Source organism: Denticeps clupeoides, chromosome 7 (genome assembly GCF_900700375.1).
Source record: "Denticeps clupeoides chromosome 7, fDenClu1.1, whole genome shotgun sequence".
NCBI lineage: Eukaryota > Metazoa > Chordata > Actinopteri > Clupeiformes > Denticipitidae > Denticeps > Denticeps clupeoides.
This window is the reverse complement of record NC_041713.1, coordinates 17606108-17622585: the sequence shown is the minus strand read 5'-3', so window position 1 is coordinate 17622585 and position 16478 is coordinate 17606108. Positions and strand designations below refer to the sequence as shown.

The window sequence follows — 16478 nt, the reverse complement described above, 5'->3', positions numbered from 1 at the left end:
TTGAAATGATGGGCTGTATTGCAAAAGACAAACACTACAAACACACCACATCACCTACCAATAACAGATCAGCAGGGGAGGTGAATAAAGAACCTTCATAGCTTTCACCTAACAGTTAAAAAAAGATTATTTTTTTACAGATTAATTTAGTGGCATTGAAACAAAAGTTGTCGTATTTCCTCAGTAAATACACCCCAATGATAGTGTGGTCCCATTAAAAAAAAAATCATCTCAACACTGTAAAGGTATTAGCAGTGTTTTTATCATGCTGCAAAATAAATACACCAATAGCCATGAACACGAGCACAGGAAAGGTACAAAATAGCTAACAATGTCATATATTAGTACAAAGAGAATAATATCAGTGGCCTACTAGTTGCAGTAGTAAGAACAAGTGTGATGACAGTAATAATATCAACACGTCTACCGTACATTGAAACACATCACATTTTTTTAGCATTACATTCACACTGATTAAAAATATTCTTGCATTATCCTGATAGGTTCCGCACAATATTGAAGGAATGATAAAACGATATCATACATAAGACCCTGTTTCCATGTTGCTTTCCAAAAATTACCCTGTTTTTTTTTTTATTACTATTTCTGATATCTCTGCTTCATAAAAACTAAAAAATCTGCAGGAATCTACAGTGGAAAAAAAATGGCCTTATTCACTAACTGATGTCAAAAATATGTGACTATTAGTACACTGGGAGAACAGTATTCACTCTGCAATTACCTCGATCTTTTCTGTTTTTCCTACACACACCCTGAGTCTAAACTATAGACCTACCACTCCTACAACAACCTGAAACCAACTCTAATCCGTGCCATGGCATCACACGTGCAGTGATCTGCGTCCCAAACCGAACCCCACGCCGACCAGTCATGGTTACGCACCAACTTACTCATGTCCGTCCAAACGACGAAAAAAATTCCCAAGTGTAGCTTTAGATTCTCATGTAAACGTGAACTGACCTCCCTGATCCTTCCGATTATTATATTTGGAAACAGAAATAGAAGACTATGAACAGCAAATCAGGTTATAACTGAGTACATAGTACTAATTAGTCCTGTAATCAGATGTTCACCAGTGAGGTACTATCGATTTGGCATTTCGTAACTTTCCTGCACATTCCTTTTTCCTTCGTTACTGCTGCCTCCTATGACGTAGAGAAGATGGGAAGATGCATGCTTCTGCAGTCTGAACGGATGAACACCGATTCACCACATGTTCTTGTTTTAATGTCACAGAAATTACTTTTCACGAATGAGTGTAGTTTGCAAAATGTTTTAAGAGTGTAGGATAAATATGTTGTCGATTCTCACGTCTACCTTTGAACGTCCTCATCGACTATTCAACAATCTCAGCTGCCAACTGAAATATTATATATTATATATATACCTACGCTCTACAGCAGATTTTAGCAACATGAGCTTTATTACATTTTCTGTAGAATTTTTCCCCCTTGTTATTCTTGAGTAGGATATATATATATATATATATTGTTGGAATGCATTCCGGCAGGCTTCACTGGTGAAGAATGGCCACAGACCGGGCTGGCATGTTCCCATCGGCGGTGGAGTTTATTTGGTGCCGGGCGGGGGGGCTGTCGGGGTTAAGAAGGGGTCAGGAGGTGAAGTAGGAGTTCTGCATGGAGTAGAGGCGGTCGATTGGGTTTCCCACACGTCCAGCGAGGAGGGTCCCTTCTGCCGTCGTCAAGAGACAGTCGCCAAGGTGACTGAGGGTTCCGTCGCTGTCCAGGTCATGGAACACCGTTTCTGAGTCTGAAATGAGGCCGTAAAAGCCAGACACTATAAAGACATTGAAACCAAATTATGATGGATAGGATTAATCAACAATTTGTCATTTAAAAACACATCACATATACTCCATGCCTCCGGTATGACTTTGAACCCGGTCAGACCGCCACGTACAAAGGTTTTTACCGTACGAGTGCAGTTGCTCTGGGCCCAGCTGAGGTGGCGTGAGCCCGTTTCGGAACTGCTCGCCTCCGTATATATTTGGGTCCAGTGTTAATAACTGCTGGCGAGGCATTGAAGGGTATGCAAGAAGCCCGTCCAGCGCATGGCCACTCGAACCATCTGCAGAACAAAAAAAAACAGAAAAATTCTGTACTTTGTAAGATACCACGGACAGACATTTTGTCGCTGACATTACAGTGTATGCCACAGTTTTCAAACGTTCCTTGTGCAATGAGCCATAACCACTGTGTGAAAGTGATTGCTTCTGTCATTGTGATACACGACAGATGATGCACATAACGAATGTGTCCTCTCTGCATTTTACCCATAACCCTTAGTGAGCAGTGCCACCCGGGCAGCCGAGTGTGGGAACCTTGTTGGTTTGGGATCCACAACCTCGCAGTTATGGGTCCACTTCTGTTGCCACCACTGTGGCTCCTGGCAGTGAGTGGGATGGCACAGAGTGAACACTTTGTCCTTGATGTTGATGTGTTAAAGAACGGGAAGAATTGTTGTATTTTGCAATAGAAGAGCTACTGTAGATCAAATTGCTTGTTTCTGAAGGAAAGGTGTCAGGACACACAGTGCATCTCAGTTTGTTGTATGTGGGGCAATGAAGCTGCAGATTGGTCAGGGTGCCACCAACAAAGCTCCTACAATGGGCTCATGAGCATCATAACTGGGCCACGGAGCTGTGGAAGAAGGAGATGATTCTCCTGATTCTCCAGATCTCAATCCAGTTGTGCGTTTAAGGTCTGTGCTGGAAAAACAACCACAGCAGGTACCTTCAGTGACCTAGTCTGTACCTCAGTGAGGGGTACTTCATCTCGATATTAGGCATTTAGTCAAAATGTTGAGACTGATGGGTGTGTCATTGTCCATGCTGTAGCCTCACCCTCGCTGTCATCATTGCTCTGTCGGCCTCCTCTGCTTGAGCCCCTCCTGTTCCCTCCCATCTGTTCCTGCTCTTGCTGCTGCTGTTGCTGCTGCTGCCTTCGTGCAATCTTCTTCATCTGAAACAAAAACACACATATAGACCTGTTTAGAATGGAAGTGTCTGTAATCACTACCTAAAACTACCTAAAGTTCAAAATGGCTCCCTTTGTCACTGCAACTGAAACAAATGAAACTACGTACAGTAAGAAACATTGGAATGCCTCATGCCACGTCTAATTAAGTCATTTAAAAAATATATATATTTTTTCTTTTATTTCTTTTTCATTGGAAGTAGAAAGGAAACCCCTTATGCAATATAATTACATGCTTCTACCGTTACAAGTTTTGTAGGTGTGGGGACTAGAGCTGCGAGATTTCAGACACAGCAGCTGTGCATCTGTTTTGAGTGGAGGGGTGAACTCTGACCTTTGCCCTCTGGTTCTGGAACCAAACTTGCACCACTCGCACAGTCAGCCCGGTTTCCGCAGCTAGAGTCTCTCTCACCTAAAATGAAGGGAGGGTCAGGTCAACATCGTTGTGAAATGTGTGTGGGTGTGAATCTGCACACATCCGCACCTTTCGACAGGGTTTGGAGGACACTTCAAAGGAGGCTTTGAAAGCACGACGCTGTTGGGTAGTCAGGATCGTGCGTGGCCGCTTCGATCTCTTGTGCTCCTTCCCCTCGTCTCCACCTTTCCCCCCGGCTGAGCTTCCCCCACCCTCCTCATCTTCACTCTTAACTGTCAACAAAAATAAATAAATAAAGAGGACTTAATGGCCATATATATCCTAAAAAACAGTGTTTTAAAGGTAAAAAAATATATATTAAATTAGGAATTATGACAAATAGTGTATGTAATGTTTAATAATACTGTTTCAATATTGCTATATTTATTACAGTCTTTGTTCAAATTGTCTAGAAAAAAATTCCGCTGCTGGAAATTGGTTTTAACGAACTAGTCTGAATGTGCCACATATTTTTTATTATTATATCTATACAGGTTTGTATTACTTTTTTAAATGATCTATCTAAATATTCGATTACTGCATAATCATTTTAGCAATAAAAATCTCTGTGGTGCATTGCGCTACCTGACTCGGTGGGCGCTGGACTTATGGCCGCCAGCATCTCTCTCTCCTTCTCGTAGTCCCCCCTGCAGAGCAGCTGTCCCTCCTTCAGCACGAACTCGTCCCCGCGCTGCAGCCGGCGCTCGCACTCGCAGCAGCTGAAGCAGCCCAGGTGGTACACCTGCCCCAACACGCGCATGATGAGCTCCGAGCGGCCAATCACCTGCAGGCAGGCGCTGCACTTTCGCACAAACAGCCTGGAGAGGGCAGAGGATGCAGTGGTCACACGCACGGTTCTGGGGGGAAATCAAGTACATTGGAGGAATAAGGAACCAGAAACTGGCTCATGGGCATCATGGGCATGAATGTCAAGGTTAATTTGGGGTTTTTACTTATATTGTTTTAGGATTTTTAAAAGGTTGAATGATTGTACAACATAATATATCTAAAAACACCTATCTTTAAAAATTAGAACACATTTGAGTGTCTGAATGCTTAAAAAAGCATTTTTTTGACAATCTTCTAATGATTTGAGACACATTGGCTTCACCCTATGAATATAGAGAGCACTGACACTCTAGCCCAGTTTATGAAAAGGAAACTACCTTTTCATTTTACCCCATGAATCCATGCTAATATCCTACCAACAAAACACCAAGATCCTAATATATGGGCTTGGATTATTAGACATAGTGATTATTGAATCAGGTTGTTTAAAAAAAAGTAATTAAAAATGCTGACTTGCAGTGTCGATCGGAACTGATATGAACACAGATTATTATGTTGACCTTTTGGCTCTCCTGCTATGAGTATTACTTCTACAGGATTATGAAAAGAATGTTGATTTAGAGAGGGATTCTCTCTTCAGAACTAAAGAAGCAGTGATTTGTATTATTAAATTCGGCACCGCGATGTCATTATCAGTGTCACAACAGGCAGCATCGCCCCGCCGAATTGAATCGGAACGGAACTTGACCCCTGAGGAGCGGGGTCGAGGGTCGCATGACGTTGTGTACCACAGCAGAGGGGCTGCGAACCATGGGGAATCTGGCAGTTACAGGATCTGGACACCTGGTGGCACTATATGACACGATCAGCTGGCTCAGTGGAAGTGGCACCTGCGACAAGCTCCTGAGGAATGGCTTCTACACCCCGGACAATCAATTACGGCATTCTCCCACATTATCAGTAATACCTACATGGCAAGTCTGTCCTTAATTAGCTGAGCCATATTGCCAGGGCTGTAAGCGTTTAAAAAAAAAAAAGCCTTGGCTTTCTTTACCATGATTACTCCTCCGGCCTCCATTTTCAAATGTCTGCACCCACCACCACCACCACCACCAACCCTGCAGACACTTCCAAATGTCTCTGGCCACTGCAAGTCAATCAACATTCCCAATTCTTTGTCAAAGGCGCAGATCGCTGCCTCTTAAATTACCCTTAACCCCCCCCCCTCCTTCTACGCACCTCCCAGCCCTCCCTCCCCGCGCTGCGTTCTCTGCCAGAATTCCCTGTCCTCCCTTTCTCCCTCCCGGCCTCCCTCCCCAGCTCGCTGAAACTAATAAAGACAGGATTAATTAGATTGTTGTTTAAACAGTGCGATGCCCAGACAGACGCTGTAAACTCATAACCAGGGATTGGGGATAGCATGGGGTTAATCTCTCGCCTCTCTTTTTCACACAGTCAAACAAACACACACACACACACACACACACTCACTCACGTCCAGTCCCACAGGCGCGGTCACCCACCCACCCAGACACATATATATATATACACACTTACAGCCTCACAGGTAATTGTGGAACCTGCGGGACTTCTTCCAACAACGTGAATAATACATCTGTGTGCATTCACTGTGTGTGTGAGTGTGCGCGTGCTTTAATAAAGCCATATGGCCAATCAGTTCAGTAAATTTACAGAGTAGTGCAGACCAAATATTTAGACAATATAATATTAGACAATATAATGTGTTCCTTATTGCCTGTCGTCAGAATGGCAAGAGAAAGAGTTGCTGTGAAACAGTTGATGGCACAACGCGGACTGTCTTAATGAGACTTAGTGTTAACGACAGGGAGGGGTGTGGAAGGGGAGAGAGAGTGGGACCGCTGACTGTCCCTTAGTGGACGCGAGGAAGGTGTTGGTCCCTAAATCTGGCGGGGAGAGTGGCAGCCAGGTCCGCATATGAAGGCCTCTAATCTGCGTTGATGTGATGATCCTGTCTGTAACACAGCTGCCACGCGGCTAATCTGCATCAATCCATCTGCCAAACGGCAAATTACCCAAATCGTCACAAGAGGTAAAGGCCTGACATCTCATGCTCTGGCTTTTCCACACACACACACACACATGCAAAACTCTCAAAAGATAGCACAAAACTATACAGAATACAAGGACCTGCAGGAATTACCAGTCGTTATTATTTTTAATAGAATGTATTTCCCATAATGCTGTACATGAGCTGACTAAAGCACTCAGATGTTTTGAAAAGATCTGGGTGAGTTTGAAGTTCTTGGTGGGAGGGTTTTGGTGTCTCTATGATAATTGGTCACTATACATTTCATTCATGGCCATTATAGAATTAGGACAGACAAATGATGACTATATATTTATTTATATATTTGTGTGTGTGTGTGTGTGTGTGTGTGTGTGTGTGTGTGTGTGTGTGTGTGTGTGTGTGTGTGTGTGTGTGTGAATATGCACGTTTGAGTGTGCCTTTGCTTATGTGTCTGTCTATATATTTGTTATATGTGTGCATGTTTATGTGTGTTTGTTGTATATGTGCATGTTAATGTTGTGTGTGTGTGTGTGTGTGTGTGTGTGTGTGCGCGTGCCCGGATATTGCTGTGAAGCACAGTGGCTCAGAGCCAACGTTCAGTAATCACATCATCTCTTTTTATTAAATTTCACTGCTCTGCTTCTGCGTTATTAAAATTTCCCAGCATTCCCCTCAACGCTCGCTTCCACCGGCTTCCACCTCCTCCTGCGCCAGACCCCCACCACCCACCCGCCCCCATGCATACCCACACCCACCCTCATGTAAATTCCATCTCCAGTCACCCTGCGCCAACAGGTACGGAGCTGATGCTCACAGATCAGGAAAAAATCGGCCCCCATCACAACAGCCCGAGCAGCTGACATTTATCATGCATCATATTCACCGGTCTGCGCTCCAGCAACGCTACTTTACCTCTGACACCCATTTAAATATACTTATAAAATATATTATTTAATATCAGCATGCAGTATGTGTTTAATCTGCTATTGTGACATATCGGTTCATCATAAGGAGTCAGTAGTACTCAAGTGATCAAATTATCTATTATTTGTGATTTATTAAACATTCTCATTATAATTTCAAATAAATAACAATAAAAAAATATTACAAGTACTGTCATAATTGACGTGTAAATAGCTGTGATTAAATCTTTAAAATATTTAACATGCTAAAATAAATTATCCTGGTCAAGCGGGAGAGTTTTAGGCCTGATTCACATAGCATGTGTTTTTACGCTCAAACACGAGAGCAACATGCCTGCAGTGTAGCTGTGATTTGCCTGCATCTGAATGAGACTTTTTTTTTTTTTATCAGCCATACACAAAAGGGCAATCAGATACGACCAAATGAAAATATTCAAACTTGCAATTGACAGTATTTTTGGACAATATTTCCAACGGTGGACTTTTTTTAAAATTAAATTTTAAAATACAGAATTTAGCATGCTTTAGTCTTAAGAATTAATGCAATGTTGCAATGCAATGTTTGATTAATATTTTTTTGAGCTATTAAGAGTTGTGAATCATAATTTCGCAAGTATGTCAGTCTCACAGTATTTATAATTTATGAAGTTGATTGCCATTATATTAGTATGTCAATGTCTTACATTATATATTAAAAAGAAAGTAGTAAATGGAAAATGAGGGTGCTTATGAAAGTGAAGTGAAGTGATTGTCACATGTGATAGATGTGATTATTGCATTTCAGGAAGTTAAAACAAAAACCTGAACCTAAATTTTCCATTTTTAACTTTGGCCACTGGGTCTTTCTAGTTTACATGCTGTTAAGACTGCTTCTTCTGCAAAAACATGTACATGTAAGAGGAGCTGGAGAAGCCATGTCTTTCCCAGGTGAAGTGGTTCCACACGTGGAATCAGGAATTATTCATTTGAATGGAAAAGGTCCGTTGTGTTTGAGGGTTTCGTTACTGGAACACTTTCAGTGAGATAATTCACTTAGCTGGAGACGTAATGAAAACATTAAGACTCAAATTTTCCCCATTTGACTGCAATTAACAAGAGTAAGGGCAGAGGTGAGACCAGAACAGTTCATTAATTACCTTTGCAGCTCTCATAATCAATCAAGCAAATGCCCTAAAAATTGCTAATGAATTTAAAGCAACATGATAATTGATGTCCACATTGCTACACGTTTCTTTCACACTTAATGCTCAAACCTTATTTTAGGTTCTGTCTGGATCTTAGGAAAAATAATGCATATAATTCTAAGTATGCCATATTAAATAATTATTTCAACTGATGTCAGTCATGACAATCGAACAGTGTCTGACGCACAGGCAGTGGCAGTAATTACAGTTATTATTTCTCTATGGCTCTACACATTTAGAAAAATATTTGTCATGTCAGCTGGGAATTACTGTGACATTATTCACAGTGACACGGTGATTTTGGTACACATTACACATTAAATACATATTAATACTTCCTCTCAGTATAATGTTTCATCATTATACATTTTGGCTGCGTTTTTTACTTTTTTAACTTAACTTACGTCACTAAATTACCTTAATGTGTCACGACATATATATATATAAATAAAAATTCTCAGTCATCCCCCAAAATGTAAAAAAATAGTCAAACAATCAATAACTTAATAATGAATCAGATTTCAGGGGTTCAGTCACAAGGGACAATTAATTCACAAAACGAGGAGAGTACAGATATCACTATGATGACATCATGTGTTTGCGTGTGCTTGACTTTGTTTGTGTGTGAACCACAGTACAATTCAGTGTGTGTGTGTGTGTGTGTGTGTGTGTGTGGGAATGTATGTTGTATAGTGAAGTGAAGACAGGATACAGAAAGTATATATGTGATTCCTCTGTGTGTGTGTGAGTGTGTGTGTGTGTTTAGATATAAGAGTTAATCCCTGGGCCACCAGAACGCAATATCCTGTCTACCGGTTTCTCATTTCCTGTCTCTCTCTGGTGATGTGAGGGCGGGGGGGAAGAGGGGGTCCCGTTGCCCCAGAAACAGGAGATACGGCGGCCCTGTGTGAGAATGGCTGATGCGTCCTCCCTATCTCTTTCTCCTTCATCCCCCCTCCCCTCCTCACCCTCTCTTTTCTGTTGTTCTTCTTTTATTATCTCAGATTTAATAAAAAAGCGAGGCGAGCAGCTTGTTCTTCCATGAAACATTTATTAGCTGTCTGTAATGAAATTGTTGTGGGGGAGGCGAGATGATGAGGACTCGTTGCGTTATATATGCAAAAAATAGTGGCAATATTGGTGAAGGTGAAAGCTCCTTCTCACCTTCTACACCCATCCACCTGCAGACCACCTCTCGCCCCTCACCTTACGCACCCCGTCCCCAGGCTGAAGCAGGAAGTGCCACTCTGCATCCTGAAACCACTTCCAGAACATCTGCATGGCGAGGTGTAGGACTCAACTGCAGTGTCCTGGTCCCTAACAAGCACTGTTCTCTTCACAACAATAAACAGTGTAAATTAAGCCCCCTCCCACACACACACACACACACACACCAGCCACAAAGAGGCACAAAGACGTGCGAAGAGGAGGGATTATTAAGAGAAAATGTGGCTCAAACGAAGAGATAACCTGATTGGTGTCATCACTGCTATAAATCTCAACAAGCGGGAAATGAGTTTGGTACAGAGAAGTATTATTAGAAACTAGACAGTGATGAACGAGCCAATGGTGGGTGTGGGGGAGGGTGGGGGGTTTAAGCGAGTGAGGGGGTGTACAGAGACAAGTTACGTGGCAGAGCAGCGCATGTCTGTGTCACTCGTCCTGCGGAGTGATCTATTGAACCCCGGCTTTCTTAAATATCCGGGTTTTCTCTGTACGCTGTGGCCTGGGTTTGGGGGTTGAGGTGGGCCCGCGCTAGACTCATTTTCTGCCTGGGTTCCAGGCGCCATGCCTTGGGGCTGCAGGGCTTTATTGGTCTGGGACCTGCTTCATCTGGCTGAGCTCTGTGTGTGTGTGTGTGTGTGTGTGTGTGTGTAGAGACAGTGACGGTATGATTGACTGCAGTCAGTGACTTTGGAGTGGATGTGTAAAGTGCGGTATTTTTGTATTAATAATTAATGTGTGCATGTAAGTTGGGGAAGGCTGGGACTTAAAAAAATTGATTTTTAAGGCTCACCATCGAGACAGTGTTGTATAAGTCAGTATTGCACTATACTCCAGCTCACCACCAGTACATCACCAGTTTAACAGTCAATTCTGCACTATGCTCCTGTACACCACCAGTACACCAGTCAATACTGCACTATACTCCAGCCCACCAGTACATCACCAGTATACCATTAAGTGCTATACTGTACTCCGGCTCACCACCAGTACATCACCAGTTTAACAGTCAATTCTGCACTATGCTCCTGTACACCACCAGTACACCAGTCAATACTGCACTATACTCCAGCCCACCAGTACATCACCAGTATACCATTAAGTGCTATACTGTACTCCGGCTCACCACCAGTACATCACCAGTTTAACAGTCAATTCTGCACTATGCTCCTGTACACCACCAGTACACCAGTCAATACTGCACTATACTCCAGCCCACCAGTACATCACCAGTATACCATTAAGTGCTATACTGTACTCCGGCTCACCACCAGTACATCACCAGTTTAACAGTCAATTCTGCACTATGCTCCTGTACACCACCAGTACACCAGTCAATACTGCACTATACTCCAGCCCACCAGTACATCACCAGTATACCATTAAGTACTATACTGTACTCCGGCTCACCACCAGTACATCACCAGTTTAACAGTCAATTCTGCACTATGCTCCTGTACACCACCAGTACACCAGTCAATACTGCACTATACTCCAGCCCACCAGTACATCACCAGTATACCATTAAGTACTGTACTGTACTCCAGCTCACCACCAGTACATTTACATTTACAGCATTTTTCAGACGCCCTTATCCAGAGCGACTTACAATCAGTAGTTACAGGGACAGTCTCCATGGAGCAACTTAGGCTTAAGTGTCTTGCTCAGGGACACAATGGCAGTAAGTGGGATTCGAACCCGGGTCTTCTGGTTCATAGGCGAGTGTGTTACCCACTAGGCTACTACCACCCCGTACATCACCAGTATACCATTAAGTACTGGACTGTACTCCAGCTCACCACCAGTACATCACCAGTTTACCAGTCAATTCTGCACTATACTCCAGCCCACCAGTAAGTATTACACGATGCTCCAATACACCAGTTAGTACAGCACTATATTCCCATAAGTCATTTGGTACTACACTATACTCCAATGTATCATTACCCCAGTTGGTCCTACACTATTCTCCAGCCGACCAGTACAAAGCCCTGTCTCCACACACTGCTCATGGCTGCGCCTGTCATGGCTGCCCACTGCTCACTAAAGTGATGGGTTAAAAGCAGAGTGCACATTTAGTTGTTTCACAATGACTTTCACTTCATTTTCACTATACTGCTGACCAGTGCTAGGACCAGAGTCTAGGACTACGTCATGAATGCTGCTTGGCAGTTTTCTTTTGTTTTTGCCACCCACCTTCCTCCTTAAATCGGGATGCTGCACAAATATCTGTTTCCTATAAGTAAGCATTGTGTGTGGACCCCATTCCTTTCAATTCATACTTTATTTTAGGACCCCTAACACCCATTTGAGGCTTAGGTAATTATGCAAATTCTTATCTTTGAACAATTCATTGTTAGGCCTGCTGATGGGCATTGCCACATGCCTGTTGTGGACTCCAGAATCTCCAGATGGTCAGTCCACCCCTGCATGTTAGTCAAATGCATGTTGTAACCACAGAGCTGATGAACTCTAGAAAACCTGAAATCTGAAAGCAAGAAATCATGCCAAATTCTGAGCTTTGTTTTAAAACTGCTTCAAAGAACATCGTGCTTGGGGCCTGTTTGCCAATGTGTGTCTTCAAGGTGTACAAAGTGTTAAAAATTGGATGACCCATCCTGTGTAAAGTTAAATTCTTCTTTTTTTTAGACATCTGCCAAAGCGTCTGATACTGCAATCAAGATGTTTGCTTGGCATCAAGAAAACGTTGCCCCTTGATTTAAACAACTTTTTAACCTACATGGTTTAACCTTCATTCTTTCCATGATGCTGCATTCATCAGGTAATGTTTCAGAAACTCACATTAATGCTCCAAACACACTGAATGACATTCAGAAGCTGAAGAACACTGAGTGAGAGTCCAGGGATAAGGCGCTTATTCAGTAGTACAGAGACGGTCCCCCCTGGAGACACTCAGGAGTAACCTCCACTCGGTCCAACAAATACATTTAGGCCACTCCGGGCAGGACGGACATGAGGAAACGTCTCCCTGGACCAGGGCACCAAGAGAGGCTTTCTTCAATGTGAAATTCCTTGGCCCCACTGAGGTGGTGCGCACACCTGCCCCAGGACATGCTATCGGGAGCAGGGTGCACGCTGGGTGCGGGCCGCTGATGGACGGGCCGCGGGGAACACAAGGAGACTTTGTTGCTGATCCACTCAAGGTCGCCAGGCACGGAGCGTGCCAAGACTCATAACAGAGACTTGGGCACATATGGGCACGTCTAATTCTGGATAAAAGTCCATATCTCACTCCACACACACACACACACGCACACACACCGACTCTGCATCCCATGGCTCAGGCTCCGTATGGAATTTCCTACTCTGCTAAATCTCCATTTTTCCCATTTTTTTTCCACGTCCATTCGCTGGACACTCTGTGGGCCTTCCCCACCTCACTCCCTCAGATATGACTCACACTCCTCCTTTCAACCTCCCTCTCCCGCTATCGCTCCAGACATTCCCTCCCGGTCCCCTTCATCCCGCGTCCTCCTCCAGATGTCGGGGCTTTTTGGGGAAAGGGAGGGGAAGTGGTGCCGTCTGACACTTCTCACAACAGCGATTATGAGCCGCGGCGGCGTCCTTCAGCCACCCGAACCCTGCCGACACCGCAGCTGACCCAGACACGCCCTCGGCGGCCACACGCGCCCACCACTCAACAGGAGCTTCAAAGCAAGCTGAGTACAACTTTGGATTGATGTGACGTGGTCAGTATGATGACATATACAACAACGTTCACGTGTATATATATGTGTTATATAGCCCCTATATATGACGCTGACCCTCATCATCTACACTCATGGCAGCAGCCTAGTGGTTTATATATATATAGTACAGGCGAAAAGTTTGGACACACCTTCTCATTCAATGTGTTCTCTTTATTTTCATGACCATTTACATTGGTAGAGCAAAGGGCGACTATTTTGAGGAAACTAGAATATAAAACAAACCTCCACATGTGTTCATTCATAGTTTTGATGCCTTCAGTGAGAATCTACCAACGTAAATGGTCATGAAAAAAAGAGAACACATTGAATGAGAAGGTGCGTCCAGACTTTTGGCCAGTACTGTATATACAGTGTGTGTGTGTGTGTGTGTGTGTGTGTGTGTGTGTGTGTATATATATATATATGAATAGCTATTTGTGTGTGTTCTGTATCGGTGCTGCGAGGCCATAGTTACTTCTCGTAGTCGTGCTTGCAGTAGAGCAGCCGGTCGCGACAGTAGCAGGTCCCGGACAGCGCGCTCAGACACACCGCGCACTTCACGCACGCCTCGTGCCACGAGCGCTCGTTCACGCGCAGCAGGAAGCGGTCGGCGATGCGCGCGTCGCAGCCCGCGCACACCTCCGCGGCGACGCGCTCTGCGGGACAACACACAGCAACACAGCTTTCAGCAAAGGGTCCGACGAGGACGGGGGGGGGGGGTCCCGGGGCCCGGATCCCTCTTACCGAAGGCGGAGGCAGGAGGTCCCTGCTGAAGACACGACTGGTTCTCCTCGGTTTTCATGGCGCTCCTCCCCGCCTGCGGAGACACGTGTTTATTACGAGTATCGTCTCCTTGTCGACGATTTCTTCCACCACGGCGCTTTATTAAAAAAAAAAAAAAAAACTCCAACAATAATAACAATAACCACAAGTCCTAGAAATGGTTCCGATCGTATTAATGAACTGATTGTCTGTATTTATTTTATTGCCCGCGGGGAAATTCAAAATCGAGTGTTGTTTTAATGCTGTTAATTTTCGCACATTTCGGAACTAAATTACGTGATAAATTCCCAGAATAAATCAGACCGAGTTTGTTCCTTCGGACAACCGCGGCGGACAGCAGGGGAATTCGCGCTATTTAAATGTTTAGCTAAGCGTATTGAGGAAATTCTTGAAATTTGAGAATATCTTTAAACGCGATGTCTTCTAAATTCTCCGTTTAGCGTGAACGTCCGTGACAAAAAAAAACAATAATTAACTCGAATATACCAATTTTGCAAACTTTTTAATTAATTAATCGGAAAACGAATCATTGATTAATATTATTAATATAAATTAAGATGTACTAATTTGATTATTCCATGAGATTCGTTACAACAACCTCCCAGTTGATATTTATTTCTGGTCTGAATTTAAAATCAATTCGGAATTCAGTAGCGGATGTTAATTTCTCATGATCAATAACCCAAAATTAATATTACGGACGAACACCAATTTACCCACAGTTGCTTTTTATTTTAACTTAAGTGAAAGTTATATTCGTTCCACCGAAAAAGAGGGTATTTCCTCACTACTATTAACATGATTTCGGAATTTGAAAAAAATCTAGAATCTGATCTTGTTTTGGCGAAATAGAATAAATCCGACTTTTTAGCCTGGCAACGCTGTAATAACAGTTCACATTCACATACACGTTTAATATCCAGGAATGTTCTCAGGAACATTCTGCAATTTATACTGATCCTTTTTTATTTGCCTGAAGCTGCTATGCCGTCTAAAATTCGTCGTTTTTAAGTTATAATTAAACGCGTTAATTACTGAAGTCTAATTTTCCCCAGGAAGATGAATTATGATGATGTTTTTTTTTTCGTTGTCCGTCAGATGGTGAGATCTGCGGCTCTGATGCCATTTTTGATGTAAATACTGTCGCCTACCTCGTGGTGAGATCCTCCGCGGTCCGGCGCGTCAGGCTACAGTCCACGGCGCGCGCGCTGGCGGCGCTGCGCGGGCATGGCCACGGACGCGCGGGCGCGGCGCGGCGCGGTGCGGTGCGGTGCGGTGCGGGGCCGGAGCGACGACTGCGCGAGAGGGCGGGAACCGGGGAGTGGGCTGGGGTGGCGTGGGGTGGTGAGGGGGAGATTCACGAGGAGGGGTGGGAAACGGGCGCGCGCGCCCCCGAGATGTTCCATCCACGCTGATTTAACGGCATCGGTCCCGTCAATCACCAGACAACGTAATAATTGTAAATATATAATCTGCACAACCTCATAGCGTGTATGTTTACACACACAAATATGTATACACACATACATATAAACCATTTAGCAATTCATTAGCTAATAATAATTTAAGATAAAATAATAATAATCTGAAAGGTGAAAATGGCAGCGAAGTTTTTGGCGGCAATAGACCGCATGTTCCGTATATTCTGCTTTTGATTTATATATATATATAATTGTTTTTTTTTTTGTGTGTGTGTGTGTGTGTGTGTGTGTGTGTGTGTATATGTATGTATATATGTATATGTGTATATATAAATATATATATATGTGTGTGTGTGTGTATATATATATATATATATATATATATTTTTTTTTTTTTTTACTTTTATCTGCTGCTTGTACAAGAAGAATAAAAGCGTTTATGGGACTACTGTCGCACCTAAAAGACACTACGAGGTGTCTAGGGGATAAAACGCTGTCAGCCTGTTAGCATTGCTGAATATTTTTCTGAAACGCGTGCGCAAACTACGACATTTAAATTTAATGAACGTGCATCGTGACCAGACTCGTGAAATGGCCTATAATGTCCAATTCGGTCCTCAAAGAGTGCGCATGGTTTGGGATTTTTAATGGCGTGGCTGATTTACTTCGATTCTTTTGTGTTTCTGAGAAACGCTGGAATCGGAACGTGAGGAACGGTCCCAGCCGATGTGAAGGTGACAGATGTCGCCCCCTGGCGACAGATTACGGGACGAAACAAGCTTCGAGCATTAACCGTCATTCTTTGTCCGGCTAAAGTGAACTGCGCACTCCTCCCAACACCCCCAGACTCCCATTCCATGTAGTTACTGCATCCACCTTCACTTTAACATGCAGAGTTACTGAACACCGAGGTTATCTGTGGCTGCAGTTTAATAGTACAATCTACCGTTTGGTTTTTATGG

At 43.5% G+C, this 16478-nt stretch overlaps 1 protein-coding gene across 1 annotated transcript; it reads right to left on the bottom strand.

Moving 5' to 3' along the window:
- Positions 1-240: 240 nt before the first annotated feature.
- On the bottom strand, positions 241-14895 carry lmx1al (LIM homeobox transcription factor 1, alpha-like). The gene is made up of 9 exons (XM_028985969.1): positions 14884-14895; positions 14057-14129; positions 13788-13968; positions 4018-4250; positions 3502-3665; positions 3352-3429; positions 2885-3002; positions 1954-2109; positions 241-1791 (listed from the first exon to the last, which is right to left on the bottom strand). The coding sequence occupies exons 1-9, from the start codon at positions 14893-14895 to the stop codon at positions 1634-1636; spliced, it is 1173 nt and encodes a 390-aa protein (XP_028841802.1). The 3' UTR covers positions 241-1633.
- Between the last annotated feature and the right edge of the window lie 1583 nt (positions 14896-16478).